The 23984-nt window shown below is 30.4% G+C and overlaps 2 protein-coding genes across 3 annotated transcripts; one reads left to right on the top strand and one right to left on the bottom strand.

Annotated features, from left to right (window-relative positions):
• Positions 1-306: 306 nt before the first annotated feature.
• Positions 307-2686, top strand: LOC100791795 (transcription factor CSA). Its single transcript, XM_003553307.5, has 3 exons — positions 307-1329; positions 1520-1972; positions 2118-2686. The coding sequence occupies exons 1-3, from the start codon at positions 903-905 to the stop codon at positions 2372-2374; spliced, it is 1137 nt and encodes a 378-aa protein (XP_003553355.1). The 5' UTR covers positions 307-902; the 3' UTR covers positions 2375-2686.
• Positions 2687-18059: 15373 nt separating this feature from the next.
• Positions 18060-20389, bottom strand: LOC100791266 (WUSCHEL-related homeobox 11). Of its 2 annotated transcripts, none has more exons than XM_003553306.5 (3): positions 19691-20389; positions 18451-18650; positions 18060-18255 (listed from the first exon to the last, which is right to left on the bottom strand). In XM_003553306.5, exons 1-3 carry the CDS (start codon positions 20313-20315, stop codon positions 18238-18240), a joined length of 843 nt encoding a protein of 280 aa, XP_003553354.1. In that variant the 5' UTR covers positions 20316-20389; the 3' UTR covers positions 18060-18237. The 2 variants fall into 2 exon arrangements, with proteins under 2 accessions (XP_003553354.1, XP_025982795.1); XM_026127010.2 differs by having other exon boundaries at positions 18451-18614.
• Positions 20390-23984: the final 3595 nt, after the last annotated feature.

Raw genomic sequence — 23984 nt, 5'->3', positions numbered from 1 at the left:
GAAAATAATAAAATTAAAGAAAAAAGGAGATGGTTGAGATGAATGATTTTAACTTTGGTTTGTTGGCTTTCAATTCATATAATTTCCGTTTCCCTTTGAGAAAAGCAAAAAGAGGTTCAACAAAGAGACAAAGAGAGTGTGGTTTTTTTTTTTTTCTTCTCTCTTTCTCTTCAGCCCAGAGCCCGAGAGAGTGTGGCAGAAGAAGAAAACAGCAACAACAACACCCAAAACAAAACACCACGCATTGCATTTTTTTATTTTTTAGTTTAGTGACAACCCACACGTGCGGTTCTCGAACTGCATGCACACTGCACACATCATGGACTTTTCTAGAGAGAGAAAACCGAAACCCCCCCTTCTCTCTTCACTCTCTTAGTATTATCTTTCTCTCGCTGAGAAATCAGTCTCAAAATAAGGACCCCCTGACCTCATTTCTTCACTTCCTTCCTCTCTTTCTTCACAATATAGAAGAGAGAGAAACACACACACATGAAAACATAGTGAACAGAATCCTCGTGTGGGCTCGCACCTTTTCTTCTCTAATTTTTTTGTTATTGCTGTGTGCCTTCTCTCTCTCTCTCTCTTTCTCTCTCTGTTTCAAAATTCTATTTCCTATTTCTCTCTTCTTTAAAACGTTGCTGTTTTCTTCTCAATCTTGTAACTCAACCCCACCGTGTGTGTGTTGTCTCTCTTTCTCTCTCTTCTGTGATTCAGTTTCAGTCATGGGTGGGTAGAAGAGAGACAGTGAATGAGTGAGTGTACAACAATACTGCGTTAGTAAACTGTTTTCATTCCATTTTCTTCTATGCTTCTGGTTCTGGCATTGCGTTAGTTCCTAGGGGAGAGAGGAACCTGTTTTGTGAACCCTTTTGTTTATTTTTGATTTTGTTTTTGACACCACCATGAGTTCTTCACAGCACTTGAACAATGTTGGTGAAGGTAGCAATAGAGACATGAGTTTCTTCCCTCCTTCTTCTCTTTATGTGGGTTCTTCACAAACTCCTCCTTTGTCTATGGGACATGAAAATGGGGTAGAGGGTTCAAAGCCTGAGATGGGTCTTCAGATTTTTGGGTCCACAGTGTTTCAGCCCTCGGAGTGCAGGGGAACAAAGAGAGCCAGTGATGAAGAAGGGGTTGAGATTGAGAACAGGAACTTGTGTTTAAAACTTGCTGATGAAGCACAAGCTAAGAGCTCTGCTTCAGGGAAAATCAAGCTTTGTGCTAGAGGTCATTGGAGGCCAGCTGAAGATGAAAGACTCAAGGAGCTTGTTGCTCAATATGGCCCTCAAAATTGGAACTTGATTGCTGAGAATTTAGAAGGAAGATCAGGTAATTTAATTGTCTAAAAAAATCTGTTTTTAGGCTTAATTTGTTTCAAAGTTTGTGTTTTTAGCACCATTTTCTGAAGTTAATATTTACAAGGACAAAAATCTGTGTCATTGTGTTTAAAGAATCTAACTCTGCATGTCTTTTTTCTTTTGTCTATTTTTTTTTTCTTAAAAAAATATTCTGGTTGCAGGAAAAAGTTGTAGATTGAGGTGGTTTAACCAGCTAGATCCTAGGATCAACAGAAGGTCCTTTTCTGAGGAGGAAGAGGAGAGACTTATTACTGCACACAGAATGTATGGTAACAAATGGGCCATGATTGCAAGACTCTTCCCTGGAAGGACAGATAATGCAGTGAAGAACCACTGGCATGTGATCATGGCTAGGAGGCAGAGGGAGCACTCTAGCAGTGTGTATAGAAGGAGAAAACTTGTCGTTAATGAAACCCTTCCAAAGGGTTTGGATCTGACTCTGTCTAACAATGCAGGGAGTGAATCAACCATCTCAAGCACCATTGATGAATCTGCCTCAACTTGCACTAACCTCTCCCTAACTCCCTCCTCAGCCAAAGTTACCCCTCCTTTTCGAAGACTCTTTGACCATCCTGGTCCATCTCAGAATCACCAAGCCTTTGGATCATTAATTGGTATATGTTATCTTGGATCATGAGTTAATTGAACAAAATACATAACTTGTTATAACTCTTTTCTTCAATTTTTACGGATAAAAAAAATGTTACCTTGTATATGTTACATTTATGTCTTACCATGTGTTGTTGTGTGGGATTGCAGGGCAAGCTAGAGGGGATGTGAGTTTTAACAAGTTTTGTGGTGCTTCTTGGAAAGGGGTAGCATATAAAAAGGCAGATCAAGTGGGAAAGCTTAAGGGTGTGGACCAGTCTAATTTTTCAGATGCAAATTCAGAAGTATCAGTATCTGAGTCAGTTGCCACCAATAGGTCCAATGTCTCAATTTCTGAAGAGAGTGAAACTGTGGGTGATAAGATTAACATGCCATTCATTGATTTTCTTGGAGTAGGAGCTACCTAGCAAAATTTGCTGATCCAAATCTTCGCCGAAAGAAACAACAAAAAAAAGCTGAGGAGTTAGGCAAGTGAGAGAGGGAAGAGGGGGGCACCGTTGTTGTGTTGGGTGGAAATGGGTCTGCTGTAGTGCATTCCCTTGTGTACAGTTGGTTCCATAAAAGGCAAAAAAAAGTAAAAAGGTAAAATAAAAATAGAGGGAGAAAAAAAGAAAAAAAGAGAGAGAGAGAGAGAGAGACATAAATTAAGTAGAGAGGTGGAGAAGTGGGTCTGTTATGAACTTATGAGATTCAAAAAAAAGTATAATATTATTTTCAAACTCTTTGGTTTTGGAACTGTTCCTGCAACAGCAGAGGCAGAGCCCTTGTAGTTTATTATCCTGTGGGTGGTACTTTTGGCACTTTGTTAAATCAGAAGGCAAAGTTTTCATCACTTGGACTCCTTTCTATCAATTTAACCAAACCTCTTTTGAACGAGTCACTCTTCTCGCTCACACTGCTGCATTGTGTCTTTGGGTATTGTGCATTATTGTTTGGCATTGCGTTTAGTATTAGTAGCAGTTTGACCATATTTGACATATTGCACGGTAACTCTTCTAAGAAAATATAAATTGAATTTAAGTTTAAACACACACACACGGTGGGTTATAACAACTGTAGGGTAGGGTAATAAATAGTTCAACAGAAAATGGGAAATTGTGTCATGACTATGTTTATGTTTATGCAATAAACTGAAGAAACTGTGTAGCGACACAAAATTAATAAAGAAACTATGGGTTAGTCCAAAGAGGTAAGTTAATGTGGTACCCACTTGTTTTTTTGAAGTTGGTGCTTAAGAGAGGAATAAAGGAGAATATGTGAAGTACCAAAAATCTGGTGAGGGACTGGAAACCGTCCTCGTCGTATCGTTTTCTCCGAAAACGTGATATTGGAGTTCAGCGTGCGTGTCCGGTCTTAAATAATAATGAAATAAAGACATGGCAGTAGTAAATTTTTGGTGGGTGAGAAAATTTGTTAAGCGACATGTTAGAGACACGGGTTTTCTTTTTAATATATTTTTTATGTATTACTGTCAACGTAAATTTGTATATTATTAATTTTTTTTCTTTAATCCTCCTGTTCCTCGTGGAAAATAAAGTTTCATAAAAAAATAATTTCTGTTAATGATTAAACCGGATAATATTACATCTTAACTTCAACACATTAATAATTTATGTTCAATCATTTGATAATTAATTTTTTAATAGATATTTTTTTAAAAATAAATATAATAAAAGTTAATAATTTATTATATGAGATAATATTTTATGTGATGATAATATAGACAAAATTTATATTATCATATTTCAATTAATTTTTATTAGTACTAAGTAAATTGTATATGAGTTTTCTTAATATTTTATACTCATTTTTTGTTGGGATTTATGCATGGAATTCACTAGATAATAGTGTTATTAGTTTCAATAATTGATTAAATAACAAAATCATTCACATGCACATAATAGTAATAAGGATCAGCAAAAATAAATTATTAATTTATGTGCCTTAATTATAATATTACACTGATTTAATCATATGATACATTTTTGTTATTGTTTATCATAACTACCTTAAAACTCATATCAATGCTGATTAGTAATTAAGTGATAAGTGAAAAATTATTTTATATTATTAGTTTATAACCATTAAACTAAAAGAAATATTTATTAATGCATTTATGTATTGAATAAATAGTGTGTGAATAGAACGTGTATTAGAGAATTTATCATGCACAATGTTCTACTACTAACCGAGTTAGATTCTTTGATAAAATAATATATATGTTGATAGATTAAATAATTTTTATATTGTTATCAAACCACAAATTGTAATATATAATAATTTATTAACTTTTATAATAATTATTTAAAAAATTATATCAACATTAACTTCTGATTAATTTATAGTGTAAATTTTTTTAAACTAATAATACCAAGAAATTAAACTATAAATATACTTGCAAAGAATCATAGCACCTAGACCATTGATGTGGTGCTTCAATATAGGGTGTTCTAATATGTAGGTGTAAAAATGAATTTGTCTTTTTTGCTGTCCCTTTTCCAGTTGTCCCTGTGCTATTCATTCCCTCCCGTGCTTGGCCTTTATTGGCATTTAAGAGAGATTCATTACCCAAGTTAATCCCAGCAAGCTTTTAGGGTGTTGTAAGATGCAGGTGTATAAAATATTATTAGGATTGGCCTTTACCACTCGACTAATAGTCCCTTTTATATGCTTCTTTACTTCTTTGTCTTCGTTGACATTAAAGAGATTTAGTTACCTGATTTTACTCGGTCAAGCTTTTTGGATCATAGGTGTAAATCCTGAATTTATGAAAGGATATTGCATATATCTGCAATCACCATAAATCCATGTTTCCCCCCCATCTTTTTAGTACTTTATCCATCGAATTACCTATAGGGTCATGCACAAAATTGAATTTTATGTTAAGAGATATTTTTTTTAGTAAAAAATCATATATATCCTCTAGAGAGATTCATCCTTGATTTATTAAAGGATATTGCATATATTCTACAATCATTGTAAATTCATGTTTTTTTTTTGTTTTTGTTTTTATATTTTATCGATCGAGATACCTACACATATATAAAATTGAATTTTATGCTAAGAGACATTATTTTTGGTCAAAATCACAGATATCCTCTTTTAAAGTTATTATATAATCTTTGAGGAAGGATGAGAAAAGAAGAAAAAGAGAAGAAAATAGTGAGTTCAAATATTTTAAAAGATATTTCTAACAAAATTAATATTTATCAATAAAAAAAAGACATTCTTTACTTGAATTGAATACCTCTACCATATGTGGTAAAACATTCTCTCTTGAATATTAATTCAAGTGCAGTTCATTATGATTTTTGGGGAAATTTATATGTCGGCATGTCCCATCCATGCAAAGAAAATATGTATGAATCCAATTTAATTGTATTTTGGCTATGTTTTGTAATTTATAAAAAATCTTTAGTATCATTCTATGGGCCACTATCTAGACGTGGAAGGAGTCCAATTGCTCGGTCATTTGTGGAGTGGAGCAGAGGGTTATTGGGCTTGTTTCTTCTTGTTAAGTTCAAAACTTCGTCTTGCACTTGCCAGACGTAAGCAAGGAAACTAATTCACTTAATGTTAAAGATGTACTGGCTTAAGCTTTGACAAATTAAAATTAGATACATTCTAAGTTATCATCCCTAGACATAATAATTTTATATATATATATATATATATATATATATATATATATATATATATATATATATATATATATATATATATATATATATATTTGAAGTATTTAAATTATTAATTATTTCAAAATTCCTTTTATATTGAAGTTTCTTTTTTATCTTGTTAAATCTCAACTTCAATTACTTTTAAATTGCTTTTATATATTTGTTTGTCTCAAATCTCAGCTTATATATCAAATTATTTTCTTGATTTTTAATATTTTTATATTTTAAATTTAAAACCACCCGATCTACTAATGACGATGAATTGATAGTTTAGTATTATGTGCATAATATTTAGGCTAAATCTCACTTAGAGTCCATCATATTTTAGCATTTTTTTTATTTGGTACATTAAGTTTTAAAATTTTTATTTTAAATTTTTATGTTTTTAAAATTTTTGTTTTGATCATTTCTTTCATTTTCCGTTTAAAATGTTAATGTTCTGTTAATGTTTTAAATTTTGAGGAATATTAAGTATAAGTAAAATAATTAATTTAAATTAATAACAACTAAAATAAGCTAAAATAATTTAAATTAGGAGAATTAGGTGGTTGACAGATCAAGTACACGTCAAGCCCACCTTTAGAAGTCGCTCCAAGAAAATCTTCATAATCCACAGAAACATGGCTAGGTGCCATTATCTTGTTGTATGTATATTATTTTCCTTGCATGTTGTCGTGGCCATATTTTTACGGTTGGTAAAACTTTATCTATTAAGGAAACATGACCTTCTTGTTGGTGCTTTAAATCTTCATCATCTTCAGTTATTGAAGTGATTGATTTTGTTTTGAATGTCTTCGATGCTTTAATTATTAAAACTTAGAACTTATTGTTGGTACATTATTAACTAGAGGAAACATGCCTATTTTTTCCGAAAATACCTTGTTACCTTCTTCATCAAATCTAAGTCTAGTCGCTGCAACTAAACACATGACCTTATTAGCTCTGATTGAAGTTCTCGGTTTTGCAAGTACAATATGGTTCTTCCTTATTAGCATGAAGATAATAGTTTGTCGATTTTTTTGGATATGTAGAACCATTTTTACATCAATGTGAACAACATTATACATCGACTTAAAACTTCCGGTAATAAGGAACACTACTTTCCTCAAGCATGGACAAGCAAAATCTAAGGCAAGCTTTCTTGTTACTATCCTTCATATATATAGCTTTAGTCCACCATTTGATTGTCGACCTAAAACCCCATCTCTTAAATATTTAAGCAATGTTGTCTTGCCCATGCATAAAGCACATGATATAGATCACATAGTACTATGCTTACTTAACGAAACATTGCGTCGTTTACCAATGTCTAACTCAACTATTCTTTGACAATTTTTTTTTTCTTTCTTATGGAAAGCATCCCCATTTGATTCATTAGCCTCCAAATCCGATAAATGACATCTAAAGATACTGAGTAAGTGGAAGCCAACAATTTGGCAGTGCCACGCTTAAGTTTCCCCTTACAACTTTAATAACAATTGAGAAACGACTTTTTATTGTCCAAAAAAGAATGCTTTTTCTAAAATGGTTGTCTCATGATGTAGAATATTTCCCACTACATACATAAATTAAAACCCAATATTGTAGTGTAATAAGGAAAAAACGTAGAGGCACATTTTTTACTCGACCCACTAATAGAAAAAATGAAACAAATCAGTATGCAACATTTTAAAAGGGACGTCACCTTCATGCAACATGCCATGCACTTACTTCTTCATCACCTTCGATTGTTTGTATTATGTTGTGTTCTTGATTTTTTTTTCCTTAAAAAAAGATATTATTAAAACTAGGTGTCAATTTCATTTTCCTTCTACAAGTTCTTTATTCCACATACCTGCTAGCAAAGCATCAATATCATCAAGACAAACTTCCTCGTTAATGTTGTCTAGATCATCGTCAGAAAGAGCATCTTCAAACTTATTTTCATAGACATCATCTTCTTCATACAATGGACATACCTTTAACACCGTGGGAAACATGCCACTTGTGCTTGAAGAAGGATAATCTAATTCAATGGAAGGTGCTCTTTTTTTCTTATTATTAAAATAAAAAACAATTGAAAGTCCTTTATTACAGTTCATCGTCGATTCTACAGTCTCAATGACATTAATTAGCATCATTGCAAAACGCGTTCAAATCAATATCCTTGTGTATTGAATGGAAGAAAAGAGAGATATTCAAAAAGTAAAGAAAACATGGATGGCCTTTGTTTTCATGTGGAACATCAACATAAAAAAACAAATAAATAAAGTGAAATTAAGGTTCAACACCTTTTCTCAGTGGGTCGAGACCGCCTTCTTCATCAGCTTTATCATTTGAATCATGTTGAGTTCCATTATGTGTTTTGTTTCCGTTGTCCGTTGATAATTGGTTCTACGCTATCAAAAGGATTGGAATCATTACAAGGGTGATTCAAATCAATATTCAATGCATGTTGAACACGTTCAAGATCGAGAGAATGTCAATCAACTTATGGAAAAAAGGAAATTTATATCAGCAAAGACACACAAAATATTAACTTCCGATTTTTGGAGGCAATCATTTTATGTTTGAGGAAGTTCAGTTGAGTTGGCAGCAAAAATTTAGTCCCCGACCCTTTGGTTGCACCACCATCATGTGTTTTTTTTTTTCTAATATTGGTCCTTCTATGTTATTTAATATGTAATTTTGATATTTTTATTTTAAAATTGAGATATTTAATTCTTATATTTTAAAATATTAGTAATTTTGATTTTTTCATTTTAAAATAAAAACCTTTAATTTCATATTTTAGAAAAATTGAAAAATTTTAGTTCCCGTATTTTAAAAAATTTATAATTTTGATTTAATTTTTAATTTTACTTACATTTCATTTATTTTATTTCTTATCTTTTAGTTAATTTAATCATTTATTGGTGATACCTTAAATAGATATATTAGGTTTAAGTTTCAATTGGATAAAAAAAAAGAATTATGACATAGACAAAATTAGAAATTTAATCAAAATTATAAAATTTCTAAAATACAAAGACTAAATGTCTCTCATTTAAAACAAGAGAACTAAAATAAGATATTTTTTAAAATGAGAAAATCAAATATCTCTATTTTAAAATGAAAGGACCAAAATTACATATTAAACAAAATAGAAGGATTATAATTACATTTAAGCCTTTCTTTTTTATGAGCAATTAATAAGAAAACTAATTTATGAAGAATATTATCATATTAGTAAAATTTAATATAGCAAAATACTTTTTTTAATAAGTGTAAAAATGTTATTATTTTTTTTTATAAATGAGACCGGAGGATTTATCATTCACAACATAGGACATTGAAATTTATTATGAGCTTCAGTAGTAATAAATTTCTATACATGGATATCGGAACTCCCGACACAGAGGTCTAACCTGTTTTTAGCTCAACAAAATATGCAAGCGCAAAATAACAACCTCAAAATGACTGATTTAGAACACTGAATCTATCTTAGATTTACAAGTGTACAATTTAGTAGACATGTCATGCCCAACCAACGGAACTTTTATATCTCACATGGTTTTTCGAAGTTTTTGTGCCCCTAATGTTTCTTAGAATATTAAAAAGATAGAATAATCCAACACATACTACAAACATTTGGTCGGTGAGGGTACCAAGTAGCAGAATTATTATTCCAGTGAAAAACACACATAGCAGCCATGCATTTCCATCAAAATCTTAAACTACTTTTAATTGAAGTGTACTTTATACATAGCAAATTGTTCTTTTAATCACTATACATTTATCCGATAGACTATGCCCACATATCCACTTCGAGTAGCTATGTCACAGAAAATGGCTGAGTTGCATTTTATTTTTCTGGACAAAATCTATTAAAAAAATTAATGTAGCTCTGTTGTATAAAATATACTATATATATGTAGCTACATTATTGTTACAAAAGATGTTTGATGCATATAGTCTCTATTTTCTCTCCGTTATACTAATATTGAACGGAATAAAGTATTCGAACGGTTTAATCTAATTTACGGAAATAAATTAATCAATCAAATAATAAAATGACAATTGAAATTATGAATGTTTTTTTTACACAGTAGCAGCAATGAGGATTTGAACCAAATGACCTCTTGCATATACTCTAACTCCATGATCCTAGTGAATTAATTGAAATTATTCTATTGCTACGATGGATTTTGCACTTTAAATAAAGAATGAAACGGCAAACCGAAAATATATGAGTTTAAAGTTGAGAAAGATTTAGGTAAAGCCACCAAAGCAAGTTAAGCAACGGTTTGTGGCCTAATTTTACATAAACGGCCCACTTGTGTAATGAAATAATTTATTGTATTTTAATAAATGTTAGAAAGAATCAAATAGTAATTCATGTTAAAGTATCCTCCTTTTTATTTAGAAAATAACCTCCTTTACTATATTGCATATATGAAATTTTATTAATGTATTTGTTAAATATTTTAAAATTTTAATACAATAATATATATATATATATATATATATATATATATATATATATATATATATATATATATATCAAATTTTAGATATATCAAATATTTGTAGTTATGTAATCTTAAAATTAACATTTACTTATGTACTGTTTTTTTTTAAAAAAATTATAAGATTACATAACTACACATTTCCTAGCCAAGTATTTCCAGAAACCATTAAAATCAATCGATTGCATAGTCTTAAAAGCTCTAGTCTCCAATTACAAAGTTCATTCTGTTAATTAATTAATGTGAGTTGTATATTATATTATAATATTTATATTAGTTAATTATATTTTTATGGATTTAATATAAGTGATTTAATTTTGTGAATTTATTAGACTATCAATAGAAAATTATTATGAATAAATGGAAATCAGACCCACTAAAGAATAATGAGAATTCTAATAAGTTTAAAACTTGAGACATAATTATAGTCCCCAATACATCAAATGAGAAATAATTTTCTTCTTTCTCTGAAGAAAAAATCAAGGTCCCATAAGAAATAAAGAGATTTGATTAAGGAAGATCATCAAACCAATTGTTCGTAACTATTCTCTAGATTTTGGTGCATTTGTTTGATCAATCATTATGGACCTAGGTATTTCTAAAACTCTTCTTAATCATCTAACATAATATGTTCTTGATAATTATTGATATTTTATAAGGATCCTCTAAAAATCTAAATTCTGTAACGACTATATTATTCTGACTAAGCATTGATTAGCACAATTGAGGACTTCACAATCTGATTCACTCTTCTTTTTAGGTTAATTTCTAACTAAGCTTGGGTCAGCTAGCTATTATAGCAAGTCTTTGGGGAAAAAAACTTCATATAATACATAGAAATCATGCATAAAATGTTGTTACACCTTAGTTGAATATTTGGCATAGAGATTCTGTATTCACAACAAAATGATAGCGCTCACATCTTGCTGTGAAGTCAACTTAGATCAGTCACCTGCAAAGTTATGCACATAAATGTTAAATTTTACTATAGCTAAAATTAAAAGGTTCAGTGTTAGTTTTAGTTGTCCTCTGATATGTGAAGTTTGAAGTTAAATTATGAGAGAAAAAGAGAAAACCTAGCTACTTGTGTATTTCAATTTGCTCAATCTGAATTAATACAAAAAACAAAAACACAAAAGCTCAATAAGGACTACTTAAACTTGTTTAGGCATGGTTTTATTTCCTTTCATCTTGGTTACTGTTTTGAGACCAAATTAAGGATAAGTACCAACACAATATGAGGCAAATCATCAGCATTTGACCTCAGCATTCACGTTATTCCCTTTCATCTTGGTTAATGTTCAGTCCTCTATTATACGGTGGTACTCACTTTTTCTTATATTTAAGCAATTTTGAATCCTTTTTTGTACACCTTAAAGAAAGGAGAACATTCCGCAGATTCACTGATTTTACTTGCCTATCTGGGGATAACTCTGGTTAAATGGTTATGGGTTGTTTTTTCCCCTCTAGATTGGATTATAACAAGTACAGATTAATGAATGGGTTCAAGTTTGAACAAATTAATAGCAATCAACAACTTCAGTTCCTGACTGCAGATAATGCCAACTATAGTTTGAATATAATCGTTGAACTTGGAAGACAATAATGATAGGGTTCACAATCACAAGATAATGCATCAATAGATCAGCAAATCTTTTCCTCTCCAATTCCAATCCAATCCAATGTAATTACAAGTTACAGGCCCACACTGCAATCACTTTATATAACTCATAAGGCAAAGAATAAAAGGAATAGAAAAATACTTGGAAACATTGAATTGTTCTTGACCATTTCGTAGAACCGTCAAAAGAATTATGACTCCACTTGGTTGCTTATGTGTATGGGTTTTCTATTTACTGTCTTTTATATAATTAAGTTGATAGCAAGACATAGATTTTTGTTTTAAGAATGGAGTTGTTCTAGATATATAACCAAAATCTATGCCAAATTGCCAATAACAATCATACCGTCGGGAGGCAACTGCTCACGTTACTGAGCTTTGAATTCAGCAATTTATTTATGGTTAAATAGTCACTTTTATTTTTAAATGTGTAATTTATTGATAAATACGTTCTTAAGAGATGAAAATACAAAATTTAATCTCTGAAAGTATAAAAAGTGCGACAAATATATCCGACCGTTAATTTTCATCCGTCACCGTTAATAAAATAGCTTACGTGACACATAGAGATGAATTTGTCACTCAAATGATTGTTTGTCAACGTGGTCATCTCTAATTGTCAGTATATGAACATATTTGTCATATAATATTTTTTTGACTTTTAATGATAGATTGTGACTAATTATTATAATTTTAAAAAATTTATAATGATTGTGATAAAATTTTTGGGAGAGTTATATCATACTTGTAAGTGTTTGTTTCCGTTATATAATTTTTAAGTTTCATCAACAATTGAGACATCCATAAAATATTATTAATGGAAACAAATTTTTATTACTTTGACGAATTCTTCTTACTTTTCTTTAACTACAAAAAAAATCAATCATTTGGTTGTTAACTCTTGAATAAATGTTATCAACATAGAAAAAAAATTTACTGTAAAATAATAAGAAAATCATTATTTCTAATTAATCAAATTACAAATTATAATAAAAGTTTGTTAATTTTTAAATTAATATTTTTAAAATGAAACACAATTATTTGTTATTCACCGATTATTTAAAAAATCATAACCTTAAAAAAATCATTCCAAAGGAGGTGAGTATTTTTTACAAATTAAAAGTGTCATTGCAATTACAATTTTTCCTAAAAATTATTCATGAATTTAATTTAACTATAATATTTTACAATAAGTATTTTTTTTTACTTGAACCTTTCATAAGCATGGGAGTATACAAAAATTATTTACGAATTTATAAAACGAGTATTCTTTTTTCTTTTAGACTCAATTTAATTTACGAGTTTGTTAAAAAGAATTTCGAGAACCAAATTTTGTATTTTCACTCTCGATAACTAAATTTTGTATTTTCATCATTCAGAGACGTATTTGTCAGCAAAATGAAAAGACGAAAAGTCAAAAAAATATTATATGAGAAATATGCTCCTATACTGACAACTAGATGACCACGTCGTTGACAATCATTTAAGTGACAAATTTATCTCTCTTAGTCACGTATGCTATTTTATTAACGATGCCGGACGAAAGTTAACGATCGTATATATTTGTCACATTTTTTACATTTTTGAGACTAAATTTTATATTTTTATCTTTCAGGAATGATTTGTTAGTGAATTACAAATTTAGGGACAAAAGTGACTATTTATCTTTTACTTATCTCCAACCTCCAACCTCCCTAAGTGCTAAAATTTAACTTAAACATGATCAACAAGAAAATCAGAGCATAGTACAATAATTGAAGTTCCCTCCGAGCATTGGTAATTTTTTCATCAACAACCAAAGAAATTTACAGAAAACATTGCATGGATGCCCTCCTCAAGCCCCTTAATTGAACACACTGTAAACCATATGATAAAATTGTGAGCGGTTCTACTTTGCAAAACCAAAACTCCTATTTTGTAATACAAAGTACTAACTTAGCAAATGCACCACTAGGAGCTGAAATTTTGACTCACAAAAGAACAATTCATAAATTGTACCAATACCTTTAAATATGCGAGAATGGAAAACAGGTCAGAGTCATGAGTCCCGAGTCAACAGAATCGCCTCGTCGTACGAAAAGCTAGGGCTTCTGCGGAGCTCCAATGCGAGAGAGAACCGATGGATTTCAGATAAAACGAATTCAGAAACTTAGGATGATTAAAATCGAGTTCAGAACGAGTTCAAATTTGTGAAAAGCCTGTGAGAACAAGTTTGATCTTTTAGAATGAGAGAGATAGAGAGCAAGCGAGAATAGAGAGATTGGAGCGAACGAGAAGTGTGCAAGCTCTGTGAGAGAACGAGATCGCGAAATGGAGTCGCGGGAAAAAGTGCTTTAAGAAAGAGTTAGTAGTGTTAATGGAAAAATATAAGTAGGTGTTACAATAGTATTACTATTGATCACGATCTTTATGCCAAATGGGACGTTATTATAAATTGGGGAACCCACTTTTCATGTACGTATTTTTTTTTAATATGCTATTCACCAATTACTTAAACATTTACTGACTTCGATGCATGTTGAAGTGTTCTTTAAATTTTATTATCACTACTACTACACCTATGGTCAACTATCAATAGTTTTTTTTGCCAACTTAGAAAAAATTCAGACGTGACGGCATGCATTTATTCTCGAAGTATCCATCAATGACCCTTTGAATTTATGTCTATTAATTACTCAGTTTAAAAAAAGTAAATTTAAGAAGGTTGATAAAATAAATTAAGAATTTTTTTTATTATATACTTCCTTCTGTCTTGAATTTTTTTAATTTATTTAAAGAATATGATTTATCTTTTAGCAAATAATTGTTTGTGTTCTTTTATTACACTTTGGGTTGAGCCTGATGAGTATCAATGTGATTTTTACTCGTGAAACTTTGATATAGGCTTGAGTCATTGGACTAAACACAACAATGAGTGACTTCACTATGTAATAGTGCTTCAGGTGGGGGATGAGGATTGTCTAATCATCTTTGGGTTGAGCCCCTCGTATGGGTATGGGGTTGAGCTTAGTGATCATAATTGTGAGATTGATTTAATTTTCTCATAAAAATGTTTACCTCTTTAAGATTATGCACTCGATTCTGAGGGACAATGTACCCTCCAGTCGTCATTGAGCTGACTTATCTAAGGACCTGTTGACTCGTTTGTTGACCACCCCCCCCCCCCCCCTACGAATCTAGTATATTCAGACAATATTTAAAATCGATTTTTTGTCCTTATCTAATCAGATTTTAACATATCTTATAAAATATTGTTATAACTCGTTACATTTCATTTCATCATATCTTATCTCCAAGAGTTAAGGAGATCATATATGATAAAGATTAACCCTTCGAAACTGCTATGAAACCTAGGCTTGGCCTAGTGGAAAGGTGAATTGCACACTTTGATGTAGGCAACCTCTAACCTTAGTTGAGGAAGCCCATCTCGAAACATTTGGCCCCTCACTGTGGGCCCTGGTGAAATCCTTCTCGATATCTTGTTTGGAGATGAGCTTTCATTGGGATGAGATCTCTAAACAATATGGTGAGTCCGAGCAACTATTTTGTTGAAATTTGATTCAGAACATGTCATATTAGACCTCAGAGATAATTTGTAAAGGCTTTCTTTGACAACTTATCCTAAATGGTAGTGGTGGAATTCCTCAAACATAGAATTCAATTAAGTTCATGATCTCCATCTTGTTCGCCTTAATAAGATCATGTCAAACAATAAATTGAGCACTTAGAATAGAATAAATAAAAGGAAGAAGAAGGGATTATCTAATAAAAGAAAATATTTAAGTAGGTAAAAGAAAATTCAAATTTATCTAAATAGCATAGAATAACAAATTAATTTGTTAGATGAAAAAATAAAAAAAATAAGAGGCTATATTACTCTTTTAGTTTCCCTTTTTATTTACATCATTCAATTTGATCTCTCTATGTTTAAAATATTTAATTTGATCCTCAAATTTGATAAAATTATTCATTGTTATTCTTTTGTCTGATTTCATTAAGGTTGTTAATGTTAATTTTAAGACAACATTGTAAATCTATATTAATGATATTTTGATGCATATCTCTCTCTCTCTCTCTCTCTCTCTCTCTCTCTCTCTCTCTCTCTCTATATATATATATATATATATATATATATATATATATATATATATATATATATATATATATATATATATATATACACACTAATGAATAATAAAAGTCTTTGTTAATTATTATCAAGATTGATCTAATGATAAGTAAAATTTAAAGTACATTTTAAGATTTTTTTTTTTTTTACTTTGAATGTGTTGGGTCTTTTTACAAACATATTTGACTTTTTTTTATCAATATACGAGACCCATTTTTCTTTATAAATACTAGTAACAAATATTATTTTGCTGATAGGCCTAAAGCGTATGTTTTAATTGCTTTAACCTTGAGACCAACTAATTATCCAACCTCATATTATTTGTATATATGGATACTATGTCTATATTAATATCTGACCTTTTATGTAATATGAAATATATATAAAAAAATAAGGCTATGGATACGTTATTCACTAATTCTTTGAATATACAAGTAATAAGTAGATGATAAATTAAGGCTTACACACATAATATGAGCGGGCGGAGGATTGCAGGGATTGTAAATTCTGTTTTATACAGGAAACGAAAAAGAATTGTAAAAGTTTCAAAAACAAAAAACAGAAGATATGTCATGCTTAAATAGATGAATGACTTGCAGCTATTTACAAAAAATCCTCACTTTGACTATTCGTAAATCCATATATATGCATTTGATTAAATATGTTAAAATTAAAGTTAAATTATTTGTATAATTTTCAAATTCGACCTTGGCTAGAAATAATTTTTTTTTATCAAATTTTACTTATTTTTTTTATCGAATTCTAAATTAGTCATATCTCTTTTCAATGAGAGATTTAAAACAAACAAAAAAAATCCTTATACATGCATTTACTCTTTTGTGAGCTAGTATACTTTCACACTAGACCTGTGCGATACATATTTTATCATTAATTTTCAAGATGTCCTAACTCGATCATTAGTTCATTTTGCCTACAGTGGATAGTTTGAAAACTTTATTCCTATTTTGTACTATCAGATTGTTGTTAGGCCAAGATCACTGAATTGATTATTTTCAAGATGAAACCGCCATCATCCAGCAGGATGCCTCATCACTTTCCACTACAAGGGTAGAGTATTAATGAATTGTGGTTGCTCTTTTGCATGAAAAGAAACCATACTTATAATTTTATAACTGAAGATCAATTTAATTCATTGAACATAGACTTTGTTGCTGTCTGTATGAACCTTAACAATTGTCAGGCTTCCCCTCTTTTGCTCCTTGAGAAAGGAATAGATGGGAAAAAGATAGACAACCCAAGTCAAAGAAAGTTAGATATGTTTCCAACCGAGTGCTAATTCAAAGCTTCTGTCTCACTTTTGTTTGTTAATTCCCCACCGCCACTTCCTTGCCTATTTCTTTGATCTTTTTAAGGATCAAAAGTAAACATTCCATGTGGTCTTCATTATTTGTTCTTCCAGTGATGTACTTTTTTTTTCTTTATATGAAAATGCAGCAATTAGGGAAACAATAAATTTTATGGAGTGAAAACAGCAATAGTAGCACTTAACCGCGTGTTTTAAATCAAGTTCTGAATAATTTCTTTCAACCTTATTAAAGTATGCGTGATTTGTTAAGGCATTGCTTGCACTCGGATGATAGAAGGTTCCTCACTATGAAAAGGTACTAGGGAGAATCATTGTATGCAGCTTTACTTTTGAATAGTAAACAGGCTTTTTCCAGATTCAAATTCATATCCAACTTGTCACCAGTGTGCAACTTTATCTTTATGTCAGGACTCACCCTCTCATGTTGTCTTTTTTTTATTATTATCCATTTACAGGAATTGAAGATGAATACTTTGAAAGTTTAGAACAACTTACCTAATATGTTCAAGCAATTGAGTTACACTCCCTTGGTTCTCTTGATTATTTTAATTAGAAAACATATTCAGATGCATACCGAAGAACAGATTGAAGAATATATGGAAGATAGCCAAGATACATTAATTACATGTGTGTTTGGAATTCGATCTGAAACGTAAGTGTAATGCGTCACATCCTGCTAAAGGATAAGTTACTCTTTGTAGCTTCTCTAGAAATCAAGTATAAAACGCAAGTCTCCCTTAGTAAACGCGAAACCAAATATATATGCTTAATTTACTCAACTTGATGACAATAGAGTTTGAAAAACATATTTGTGCTAAAAACAAAGATACGAAGGTACAGTATATATATTTGCTAAGGTACATATATAGATATTGACTTCTATAATTACACAATAGATATTATGTCTATTGTTTGAGACACATGAAATTACGAAGTAATAGTTAAAATGACATGCTGAGCAGACAAAGGCAATCAGAGAAACACGAAACTGAAGCTTCCTTTGCTGCTAGGTTGATGTGTTCATACTTATGTTGGCTTTGATACCTGTAGTAAAACAAAATTTATAGATCATAATTCGCAAGAAATGAAAAGAAGAAAAAAAAGTTATCCTGAGAAAGATGAGAAAATCCTAAAATTAATTGATATCCAAAGTCAAAAGAAAAAAGAAGAAATTAAAAGTGACAACACATTGTTTGGAATATATAGAAGCAATTGATTATGCTATATATAAACGCCAACCAGAAAGTAGCTTTCGCCATGCCGAAGGTTCTGCATCAAGAACCCAAATTCATTGGTGGGAACTGGCACTCCAGAGGAATGAACTAACATTACATCTTCTCCGAACACGGTTTTGAGGTCTATTGGCCCCTTTGGAAGTTCTGTTGCAATCCCATTGAGAAACACTGTGATGAATCCCGAAATATTAGTGCCCCCATATCCTACCCACCGAAATAAAACAAAAATTAGAACCTCAATCATAACTAATTGGTCACGTAAAATAATGATATGGTATATGGTTCAATTTAATATTTTAATTTCCACATTGTAAAGCAAATTAAGCAAGCATATCCTATATATGGATGTTTCACCAAACGCTTTGAACCTCAATATATTCCTTAAAATTTTAGGCCAATTACTGAAAATTAAAGTGTAAAATAGCCATAACAACAAAATCTAATGAACTATACATACAAACGGTTACCGTGGCAAGTTTCTTTGATGACCACGTCATTAGTATCCAATAATTTATGAAATTCTAGTGGTATAAATATTCTAGTGTAACCTTTTTGATAATTAATAGACACAGAAAAATAGAAATAAATATGAGATGAAATAAGTAATGTAACGGAAAAGATAGAGAAACATGAATTGGGAATAAATATTATAAAAAATAATATTATTTCTGATGAATGTGATCGATGATGAACATTGTAGATTCCTTTCAACTAGTAGCATGGCGTGAGAGATGCATATACAGGGAAGAAGTAACCAAATTAACAAAAGGGGGAAAACAAACAAATAACATGAAAACGAGGGTAAAAAACAACAATCTGCGGTTTGGAAATCTTTGTACAGAAGAAGTTTTGAAGAAACCCGAAAAAGAAGTGAAAGAATAAAAAGGAAGGAACAGAAAGTGCAAAGGAACAGAAAGTGCAACCGGAAAGTAGCCTCATGTTTTTCCGGAAAGTACAACTTTCATGCGATTCAAACACAGAACTGTCAAATCAGGGAAAAGGTTGCTACTTTATTCTGTAGTCCACCCAAAACCCAGTCAGCCGAAAAATAAGAACTTTTTACACACAAAAACACAATAAATTAGTATTTAGTAATAACCCTTCAATTAATTTCTGTTGTACTTTGATTTTGATTAACTCCAAATTAAAACTTAATTAATTATAAAACAGAATTATCTCTAGTTAAAAATATATATAAGAAAATTCTATAAGTAATAACATAGGCAAGCATGCAATTTAATTACCAGCCTGGTACGTCAAATTTGGATCAAGAGGAGGGTAGAAAGCTGATGATGCAGGTGAAGTGTGGTGATCAGGGAAACCCATTTGAGAAGAAACTGAGAAGAAACCCTCCATGCCTTGTTGATGGCCACCAATTACACCACCACCACAAGATGAAGAAGAGGAACCAAGGAAAGCGTAAGATGGAGAAGAAGAACAACCAAACCCCATGGTTGAAGTAGCACTACTTGCAACAACAAGGTTTCCTTGAGTGGTGTGATCAAGTGGAATTGCACCACCAACAAGAGTCTGAGCCTGAGCCTGAGGGTGGTCAATGGTGGTGGCGGCGGCGGCGGCAGCAGCCTGCTGCATCATCTGGCGCTGGCGGCGGCGGGATCTCGAGCGGCGGTTTTGGAACCAGTAGAAGACGTTGGCGTCGCCAACGGCGCCGAATTTCTCGAGAAGCCTCCTTATTCTGACGGTTTCGTCCTTGGGAGGGTTCACCATGCCACTGTTGAAGATGGACTCGAGAATGAGGATTTGTTCTGGCTTTGGAGTCCACCTTGACCGAACCGCTTCACTCCTCTCGGTGCCTTGCCTTGGACTCTTTGCCTCCTGTTGTTGCTGCTGCTGACCCTGATCTTCCATTCCAATGCACTACAAAGGAATAAGAAAATGGTTGATGAACCTGAAACCTAGGTAAAATTATTAATATTAGACATACAGTATCTCTGTCACTGTGTTGTGCATATATAAATAAAAGGACACGGAATACTGTAAACTCCTTTAATGTCTTTTTTTTTTATAATGATATTTGAATACCCATTTAATTTAAGTACTTGTGAACATCTCTTATTTTTGTCTTTCCATTTCATAGTAAATCCTGCAATATTTATATTTATATCTTCTCAGATATATATAATCTTATGTGATGCGGGATCAGCACACAATAAATATTGAGAAAATAAATAATGTATTGTTAGTATAAAATATTTTTATATTATCAACTAATTATAAATCTCAATATAAAAAAAAATCGTAATATGTAATAAATTTATTAGAGTTTATAATGTTCAACTTAAAAATCATACTAATAACAATTTTTTATCGATTGATATTCTAACTAAAAAAATTACATTATATCCCTATTAAATTGATAAATATTAATGTCATTTAGTTTGATGTTTGAATGAATAATTTAGAATTGTTGAACTGGCGTTTAATTGGACTTTGGAGACGCGTTTGTAACGCAGAAAGTTATATTAAATTGGTCAAAAAAATAAATAAAATTGTAGAAACTATATGTAATGAGTTTTTCTTGGACACAGAAAATTACGTCGAACATGCGTTTAAACACTTAACCAAACATGCTGGTAATGGGAATGTGTGTCCGTTAATTAATCTACTACTGTGTTATAGAATTAGAATGTGTACACATTGTGTGAAATTGATTCTTCTTAGTACAAAACAAATAGACTCTTAATTTAACTATAGGAGTGTAAATTAATTAATAAATAAAGAGGTGGTGAAGATTGATCAGTGAAATTACCTTAGGGTCCTTCACTTCATGCCCGTTCTCTCCTGTATATGGTTCTACACTCCTCTTAGTTAACCATAATCTAAGTATAGGACTCCTGAATATGCACCCGTGTTGTTCTTAATCATATTAAACTCTAGGGTATGTAATTTGTAACCTACTCGTGCCATCTTCAGATTAATATACCCATTCTCAAATGTTATATCATTTCTAAAATTAAGGTTAAAAAATGAAATGAGTTTAATTTGAAGCAATTCTAATTTCACGGTACAAAATGTACTTTAATTTCTTAGAAATGTCAGCACCGCATGTGTATGCTATTATAATGACAAGTTAGCAAGACATTTTTTGATGGAGTAAATGGTGCAAATCACATATCTACACATAGAGATCTCGCGTGTGGATACTATTTTTAGAATGGATATGAACCACAGTCAAAGAACCGTTGGTTAAACCAAGAACTCCTTCTAGCTAGGAAGGTGGTAGCACCCGTCCAATCCCTCATATCCTCATTTTCTCATTACATGCAACCCAATTTTCTTCTCTTAGCTACCAATCTTTTCAACATAATTTTAAAAGAATATATATATATCAATGGTACACATTAGAACGAAGCTATGTGTTCCCTTAATTTGAAAGTATTTATTTGAATTATTTGTTGAGAGTTGTCTTAACTTATCTACAAATTAACCAAGATATATTAACTGTAATTTTATGTGTCACTCATATATTATATTGTACTTCTAAACAAAATTTGAAAATTTAAGAAAATAATAGTTTCTGACTTTTTTTATTTTATGATATTTTAACTATAGCACACGATTAAAAGGGATTTGATTGAAATGCATTAATAATTAAATATTTTTCACGTTGCCAACCAAGCTTATATTTTTAAAAAAATGTTAATTCTTGTGAAAAAGACTTTTAAAGTTATATTTAAGATGTTATTTAATTAATTAATAAGATAAAATTATTTATACTAATCATATAAAAAATAAAATTCAATAAAAAAATTTGGCTGCACAATCTTCATTTATAATTATTTGAACATATATACACTATATAAATTAAGTTTTTTATAACCCTAATTAAAAGTAGTTATTTAAATTTAAAGTAGCTTTTAAGTGTAAATTAAAAACCCATGCTTCATTATTGTTGTTAATTTTAAGCTCCGAAGCTTGTCATTTTCTACTTTTTTCCATTTTTTTTTATAGAAATAATAAGCATATTCTCTACAGTAAGGCCATCCCCGAAAGGATACTCTTCTCATTGTCTTTAAGTTCTTCAATATATTTTAACAGTACTCATTTAGGTTATAAATATATATGATAATTTTACAAATGGTAACGCATAATTCCAGAAAACCCGTATTCAAAGCGAATTTCCGTAACATCATTAAGACAGTCTTCGTAACAGGTCATAGGCTCATGCTTTTGAGAAGGTCCAAACTTTCCCCTTTTCACATTGAAGGACATGATCGAGTGGTTTTTATAGATCAGGCCAGAGTACGAGTTTTAAGATTATATATTTGCCTTTTCTTTTGCAGTACCTGTATATCGATGGAATGCAAATGTATAGGATACTTTTCATATAGGTTATGTTAACATATGTCTTTAAGTAGATGTTAAGGAATACAAATAATATTTATCATTTTATATATTCTTTTATAAATCACATATATGTTTTACGAGACAAGTTCATCACACTCAAACTATATAGATAGAATTAAAAAGATTAGTATATTCATCCTACCAGTATTTAAAATGGCTATATATTCATATTTGAACTCGAGACAATTGATTGATTTGGATGAAATAATTATGCCCTAGTTGATTACTGTGTTTGGTAATTTATATTAATTACTTAATTTATTTTTTACATATTAGCTATTAATTATATGTATTTTTTTACAACATATGTATTTTTATTTAATAACTATATTTTTAAACTATCAACATAAATTTTAGGATGCACACGTTAATAATATCCCTTTTTATATTCGTTATAGTTGCACATTAAGACTACACAATTCTCTGACTTTAATTAATGGTACATCTGCCTACGAGCAACATATATTATTGTATAGCATAAGAATAATTTATTCCTTTCCATAAATATTCCTTATTCATTTTTTTATCATGCACATTTTCTAACATCAAAATATTTCAATCCCAATATATTATGCTTGTATAGTATTTAGAACGAATAAAAGAAATTCAGAAAGCCATTTTAAGGTCATACTAAAACTTCCGTAAAATGATTTATGTGGAAAAATGTAACTGCTAGGTGAGTATTTGGTTCTATTTTTCCTACGTAAAAAAAAATTATAATACGCAAAAAGAAAAACTGTTGAAAATATGAAAACATAATTCTTTTTCCCTTGTGCGGTCTATCCTTATCTGAAGTTATATTTGACACGTGCAAACATAAATAAAAAATATATACATAATTTGATTTTCATATTTAATATTAAGCGGTTAATAATTTCAGGATCATATTTATTGTGTATAAAGAAATTTAAAATGTCTTTGGTTTCGGTGATGATTATATTTTGAAAATGATTAGTCTTTTTGATTGAAAATTATTCATAAAATATGTTGATTACCTATTGTTTCTCAATAAAATTATAAGCAATCTAAATATATTAGAGGATATCTAATTAGGTGTAATTTAAATAACACATTTTAAGTCTTTTATCTTATATTAATTAGTCCCTACAGTTAAATAAGTTATACATGATTTATTCTAATGATATAATTTTATTGCGTACTCCTCTGCAG

This window comes from Glycine max, chromosome 19 (assembly GCF_000004515.6).
Source record: "Glycine max cultivar Williams 82 chromosome 19, Glycine_max_v4.0, whole genome shotgun sequence".
In the NCBI taxonomy this organism is placed as follows: Eukaryota; Viridiplantae; Streptophyta; class Magnoliopsida; order Fabales; family Fabaceae; genus Glycine; species Glycine max.
The sequence above is the reverse complement of the archived record's forward strand: the minus strand, read 5'-3'. Positions and strand labels throughout refer to the sequence as shown.